Genomic DNA, 7,073 nt, shown 5'->3' with positions numbered 1-7,073 from the left:
AGTCATCTCAGCCCTCCTGGTTTCAGTCCTGTAGAGCACAATATGGTGAGTTACTATAATAGTTAGCTCCTCGCACAAAATTGGGGTTTTCCCCAGTTTGCCGTAAAAGTGGCTGTATTTTGCACTCACGTTTCAGCGTGAGACAACCAATTATCTCCTTTGTGCCTGATGGACTTTAAGTCAGGAGCATTTCTTCCATTTTTGCAGCAGGAGCTCAGACCCTGGGAACATACTCAATGCAAAGAAACAGTCTAGCACAGCCTCTCTTGCTTCATCCATATGTGCAGCAGAATTGTTCTCTCAACGTGAATAACAAGTTTTTGCTCAATTTTGTTACTCATAAATCAAGGATATCAGATGACTCCACTTCCAAATCCAACTGCTGCAAATCTCCCACATGTGATAAATGGTCCATTTTAGAAAGAAAACTAAAACATGAGGATGAAAGCAAAGGAGCAAACAAGTATTGCATCAGGCTTACAAGGATCAGACATTAGTTTAAAAAAAGTGTTTATGGAATAAAGACCAGCACTACTAATAAGGTTGAGGCAGCAGCACAGATCCACTTCTTGTGGAAGCAACAGAGCTATATACAAGCCTAGAAGACAGGTAGAGCAGCACTGCAAGTCTGGGTATATTGTCATAGTCTGAATTTAGTCCTTCTACTCACACTGTGCATCAAAAAGGAGCGTTGAACAAGAAAGAGGCAAAACTAGTGAGGTAAAACTGGCAATAATAAGCTTTCTTCTGCTCCCTTACCCGTTCTGGTTTAGGTGATAGCCCTCTCACGTAAGCTTCAGCACTCAGAAACCCTGACCGAGGCCTGCTGGTGTGGTGCTGTAAGAAAATCATGGTAATAAACCCCTTCAAGCGCATACTGAGATCTCCCGATTCAGCAGGCAAAACATAACGGCATTTAAACCAGTCCTTGGGACAGGACTGAGAACGGAAAAGCTAACAAGGAACAGAACGAAAAGAACCAAGCGCTCCCCTTACACCTGTAGCCATTTTGTATTCGCCGCGTTCGGCCTCACCGGCCAGTCACAGCTTTCCTCAGTTCCCATTGGCCAGCAGAAGGCAGGGGTGGGGGGGGCTCAGCCTGGGAGGCGCATGCGCGCTGCTGTGAGCCCAGAACGTTAGGAGGTGTGGCGGCGCGCGGCGAGAGAAGTGCGCATGCGCAGAGTATGAAACCCGCCGTGTCTTTTGGTTTCCCGCTGCGCCCGCAGTCATTGGCTGATCGGGGTGAGCGTTGGAGGTGATGCAGCAGCAGCAAGAGGAGCCAGCCGTTGGTGGTGGCGACGGCAGCCGGGAGGGCTCAGTTGGCGGCGGGAATAAGGGGCGGGTAGGTGTGGGTAGCCCTGCCGTGGGGTCGCTCCCTTCCCATACTTCCCTTTCTCTTCCCTCCTCAGCTCGGGGTAGTCGAGCTGCCGCAGCCGCGGCCTGCAGGGGCCTGAGGCCTCTTGGGCAGAGCTCGCTGGCGATGGGAGCCCTGAGGCCTGCGTGTGCTCCTGCGTGCGCCCTCCTCCTCCTCCTCCTCACTGCCCCCGAGCCACCCGCCTCAGGTCTGAGCCCCCGGCCGGTGCGCTGCGCTGCGCTTGTCGTTACCTTTTAACTCTGATGCTTCTCTTTCCGGCTCTGGAGAAGTGTTTTTTGCTCGTTGTCCTGGGCAGGATAGTAAAAGGCGTTAAGGCTGCTTATAGGAGCCTCTGTAGCGCAGTGTTCGCGGAGAAGGCTGGCTTAGTTTTAACTGTCGTGTTTACCGATTGCTTTGTGCTGGAACTGAATCGGTGCAAATGTTGACTGCTTTACTGTGGCGTTTGCGTTGTCTGCTTTTACTCTTATCCTTTAAGTCTTAGATCTAGACTTTGTATTGTTCATCCTCTCAATTTCTCCTTTATTTGGGCGGGCAAATGTAGTCATTTGCTCTTTAATTATGTGTATTGATAAACTTCTGGTTTCTACCTCATCAGCTGAATAAGGGAAGGCTAGCAGGAACCACGATATTTTGTCCCTGTTTATCCTGTAATGAACTCGGGATTCACTGGCTTAATAACCCTGTACCATAAATATCTTATGGATAATTGTTTTGTTTTTACACCTCACCTGATTTCTTTACAGTTTTGTTATGGGTTTTTTAATTTATGATACTGAAAAGAAATCTTTCCAGGTGTAACATGTTGGTTAAATTTTTAGTGCTGTGTGGATTGTTCACTAGTAATAAGCTTTTGATTTTTAGAACTAAACAGTGGCTTTTCAAAGTCTTTGTTGGTTTGTTTTGGGAGAGTATTTTCAGGGATGTAAATATTTAAAGATCAAATAAAGATCTTAATTTTTTTTTTCCCCTTGACTTGAGCAGCTTTGGGCTAGGTTGCATATCAGGCTGAAAAAGTCATGAACAGTTGTAGCTTGCACTCCTAGATCCCATTATGGATTTGTAAGATTATGGCAATATCTGTTTTTATATCTGTTTTACCTATATCAGCTGTGCACAACTTCTGGTTTTTATGTTCTTCTCATAGAAGTTAATTATTCAGCGTTTCCAAAGATGAAGAGGAAAGTTGCAAAAGTTGGGAAATTGAGGCTTAGTCCTAATGAAGAAACTATGCTTCTGAAAGAAGAATATGAAAGAAGAAAAAAACTGAGGCTACAGCAAGTATGCTTGTATTTTTGCATGTTGTGTGTTTCATTTAATGATGTAACAAATAATTTAAGAAAACTAACTGAAAAAATTATTTCATGTAAACTAAATTTCAGGGTCATAATATTGTATATTAAGTTTGTATTTAGTTTGTGAATTACTGTCTCTTTCTCATGTTTATTTCCTATTATGTGCATATTTTGCTTGTGATACCTGTTTTGTTAGATTCATTTCGGCATCTATTCCAGAATCTCTTCTTCCCTGCTAGCTTCCTAGTATCTACCATTTTTATTTGGCTGTGAACATGCAGTTGTATCTCTTCTGCTGATGTGTCACTTGTATAAGGATTTGTACCTCTTACAGTGTTCCAGGTGTTTTCACAGTGATTGTGCACAAGAAATAAGAGAACTACTGCTAATACAGAACTTCACAGCTTCCCACTAGATGAACTGAATTGCTACAATACATCATAGCTCTAAATGAACTGCTCCTTTTAGAATGTCTGAACAAAGTACCTTTATGTTCTTCAGAACATGTCTGTTGGTCATCTCCTCTTTCTTCCATTTCTGTTCTGCTGTCCTACTGTTAGGACACAGTAATATTTCTCCATTTTTCTTCTTACTCTTTTCTTAGCCTTCCTCTGCTTTGTCCTGTACAAGCTGTTCAGGTCTTTCGCATCTTCAAGAATAAACATCTTCAAGACATTTACTATATACTAATCTTTCACCCTTCTTGGGCTTTTTTTTCTTGATATGTTTTTCTCTTCAAGGAAGAGAGTTTACTGACAAAGTGGAAAACAAAAACTTAGTAAACAGACTTTATCAGTATAGTTGCTGATTTTGTTTAAACTATGTTGCATTGCAATAGGAGGCTTTAATAAATTACTGTGGTGTATTTTGGAGGGAAGGATTGCAAGCAATTTTTGTATTTTGTTTGTTAGTTTTATGTTGCTCTTTAGACTTTAAATGAAACATTTAACTAAGATTAAATTTATTATTTCATATATTAATTTTGGAAAAAAGTAACGGCAACTTTAAACTAGCAGATTGGAATAGTAGATGAGATGGAAAGCTGAAAGGAGGGTTAACCTGGTTTCAGCAGGGATAGAGTTAATTTTCTTCCTAGCAGCGGGTGTAGTGCTGTGTTTTGGATTCAGGATGAGAATAATGTTGATAACACACTGATGTTTTCAGTTGTTGCCAAGCAGTCAAGGACTTCTCAGGTTCTCATACTGGCCTGCCAAGGAGAAGGCTGGGGGTGCCCAAGAAGCTGGGAGGGGACACAGCCGGGACAGCTGACCCCAACTGACCAAAGTGATATTCCATAACATATGATGTCATGTTCTGTATATAACTGGGGGGTGGGCCGGGAGATGAGGCACTTCAGAAACTAGCTGAGCATTGGCTTTGGGTGGTGAGAAATTGTGCTGTTCGTCACTTTTTTGTGTATTATTATTATCCTTTTCTGTCGCATTAAACTGTTTTTATCTCAACCCACAAGTTTTACTTTTTTTCTTTTTGATTCTCTCCCCCGTCCCACTGTGTGGGAGGCAGTGAGCGAACAGCTGTGGGACTATTTTAGCTGCCAGCCAGGTTAAACCACGACAAGGGTTGAGTATGTTGTGGAAAGACTTGCTGCAAAAGATATTATGCTTCTTTAAGTTGCTGACAAAACATAAATTCTATTTCTACAGGTTAGAGAGCAACAGAAGTATATTGCCTTGCAGATAAGAGAAAAAGTAAAGCAGAGGAGAGAACAACAACTACATCAGTTAGAGGAGGCACTGAGAGCTGAATGGCAGAAAGCACAGGATCAAAAGATGAAAGCCTTAGAAGAACTGTATTTATCAAGCTTAAGAGCAATTGGTGAGGGTCACCGACAAGCCAAGGAGAATGTAAGTGAAACAGCTTCATATTATTGTCAGAGAAATTCTTGATGTTCTAGAAATACCAAGATTGCTGTTTGTTTTTTTGTTTTTTTTTTACATTCTTGATGTTGAAGTCCTAATACCTAAACTGACAGTGTTAAAAATGGAAACGTCTTAGAAATGTTTATGTATTTTTTTGCAGGTATCTTTCCACAAGACCAGAATTAAATAGTCTAGCAGGTCCATCTGCTAAGGCTTTTGCTGTGCAAACTCTTAAAGTGATTTTGTTTATGTTACATTGTACCCATATATGATAGTGTATGTTTGTACTTGGCTAAATTGCACATGGTGAATCATTGTCTTAAGTATGCCAGTAATATGGTAACATTTTTCTCCAGTGTGTAACAGTATCTTTTCTATGGTTAAGAAAATACACAAAATACGCTTTTTTTTCTTCAGTGCTCAAGTGACATGGAAAGTCTTGGTAAGGGCTTCAGAGACCTTTGCCTAGACTGCAAGCTAGTGTCACGTCATAATTCTGCACCTATAAATTATTTTCACTTTAAAATTCTATAACCTCTGTAGGGTCTCTTTGAGAGATCATTGAGGTTGGTGGGTAAAAATTTTTCATAGATTTGACTCTGAACCAGGTTCATAGAAATCAGTGATGCCATAGATTTCTTGCATGGATTTTGCAAACTAGCTTACTTCCTGAATTAACAGGCTTTTTAATCCAAGGAAAATAGCATTATGTATTTCCATATCTCGGGGTCTCTGGATCAACTTCTTTGTAAAGTCCTTTCTGATGCTAGGATGGACGAGTTTGTGGAAAACTGTGGTATCACTGCCATAAGAACAGAGAACTAATCATAAAGAAATGTTTCTGTTGGTACACAATTGTAATTAATGACTGAAAGGTAGCAACATGCTTTTTCTGCACCGTTTAGCCAGCATTTGCGGAAAATGTATGTTTATATTACCCTCTTTGTCAGAGAGATGCAGAGCGAAGGTAAGGTTTCCACATCAATATTTGGTTATATTGTCTGAGGAATGTGGCAAATTTGCTGCTGTTGGTGGTAGAGAAAAAGAGAGTAAAGATGACAGAGAAGGAAAAGTTATTAGAGTATTTTTACTCTAATACAGTAAAAGGTAATTTTGAGCTTGTGATTCTTACCAGAGGTACTTAATTTGAAATATCACACTGATAGTACGAGGAGTAAAATCCTGTATTAAGTGCTTGCAATATTTTATTGTTAAGGAACCTGACTTAGAAGCTCTGGCAAAACAAGCAGAGGAAAGGAAACAAAGAGCAGAAAAGAGACATAGGAAAGCCCTGAAAGAGCAGAAGTACCAAAAAGAAAAACTACTTCGTGAGCAAGCCCGGTATGCAATAGTTATGTAGTTTTATTAATCATAGAATGCATTTACAATGTCAGAAGGTGAAAGGCAAAAATCTTGATGCTTCTTGCTTGGAGCTTTTTTAATCTTGAAATTTTATGAGTTAGAAAATTAATGCTCGTGGACAAAGCTTGTGGATTTTGATAAGAGCTGTAGTTTTAAAACCAAGGCAAAAATGTCAAGTATATGAGCTGGCCTTACAGACTCTCAATGAGTGGGGGACCTTTCATCTCTGTATCGCTATTTTCAGTCTAGATTGTTGGCTGACAGCTATTCAGTGACATATGAAATGTTCTCAGGCCAGTTCCTGATGCAGAGTTACCCACTTGAAAAAAGGACCTATTGCATTTGCCGTTGTCTTCCTTCTTAGTGTTTGTGTTTGTGGGGTTTTTTTAAGCAGATTGGACCAAACTTGAGCTGGCATGAAAAATGAGCTGTGTGCTCATGGGGATAGTTGTGCTTGAGTAGAGCTGAGACCTATTGATTAAATACTTAGTTTTGTCCACACTCGAGCAATTAAAATATGTTGAAGTGATGGAGTGCTTTCTGAAAACTCAAGTGAAAAGTGGGGATTTTGCTTTGTTCTGTAGAAGCCTGTGTGTATTCACATTTTTGCATTACTTCAATAAATTAATTTTCCAGTGCTGCCTTCCAGCGTAAGTTCTGTTGACTTTTCAGTGTGCTTGCCCATCCCTATGTCCCAAGCATTCAGTTCAGGTACATTTGAATCTGTTTATGTTTAGGTTTGCCTTTTATTTTGCACAGTGCTGTCATTGTTGCTTGAATAATTTTCCTTCTCTCTTCTGTTTTGTGTGGTTTGTTTTTGGGCTTGTGTGTGTGTGTGTGTGTGTGGGGGGGGTTCTTTTGTTTGGTGGTTGGGTTTTTTTTTTTCCCCCAAGACGAACAAATGCACGTAAACATGCTCTGGAAGTGGAACGAGAAAGAGCAGCCAAAGTTGCAAGCCTGCCACCTCCTCTGCCACGTCCGCTTGAGGTATGTATCCGTAATGTGACAGTGATTGCAATTTCAGGATACCATATCAATGTAATGATTTATTTATTGGTCTGACTCCTCACCACAGGATATCTGAAATTGCTATTTGCATACTATAAGGAGAGTGGTTCAGCAAAAATCAAGAAAATGAATGAATTATGTATTAGCAGACTTCTT

General features: G+C 40.6%; 1 protein-coding gene across 3 annotated transcripts in view; it reads left to right on the top strand.

The window, feature by feature from the left end:
• The first annotated feature begins 1,235 nt into the window (after nt 1–1,235).
• The window catches only part of CEP295 (centrosomal protein 295), a 44,905-nt gene continuing 39,067 nt past the window's right edge, over nt 1,236–7,073 (top strand). For 2 of the 3 annotated variants that reach the window (XM_054818079.1, XM_054818071.1), the window contains exons 1-5: nt 1,359–1,562; nt 2,520–2,653; nt 4,332–4,532; nt 5,764–5,888; nt 6,803–6,896. In XM_054818079.1, coding sequence (XP_054674054.1) covers nt 1,481–1,562; nt 2,520–2,653; nt 4,332–4,532; nt 5,764–5,888; nt 6,803–6,896 — 636 coding nt within the window. In that variant the 5' untranslated portion in view covers nt 1,359–1,480. The other variant, XM_054818084.1, reaches the window with a different exon arrangement.

This window comes from Grus americana, chromosome 1, assembly GCF_028858705.1.
Source record: "Grus americana isolate bGruAme1 chromosome 1, bGruAme1.mat, whole genome shotgun sequence".
NCBI classification, from domain to species: domain Eukaryota; kingdom Metazoa; phylum Chordata; class Aves; order Gruiformes; family Gruidae; genus Grus; species Grus americana.
The sequence above is the reverse complement of the archived record's forward strand: the minus strand, read 5'-3'. Positions and strand labels throughout refer to the sequence as shown.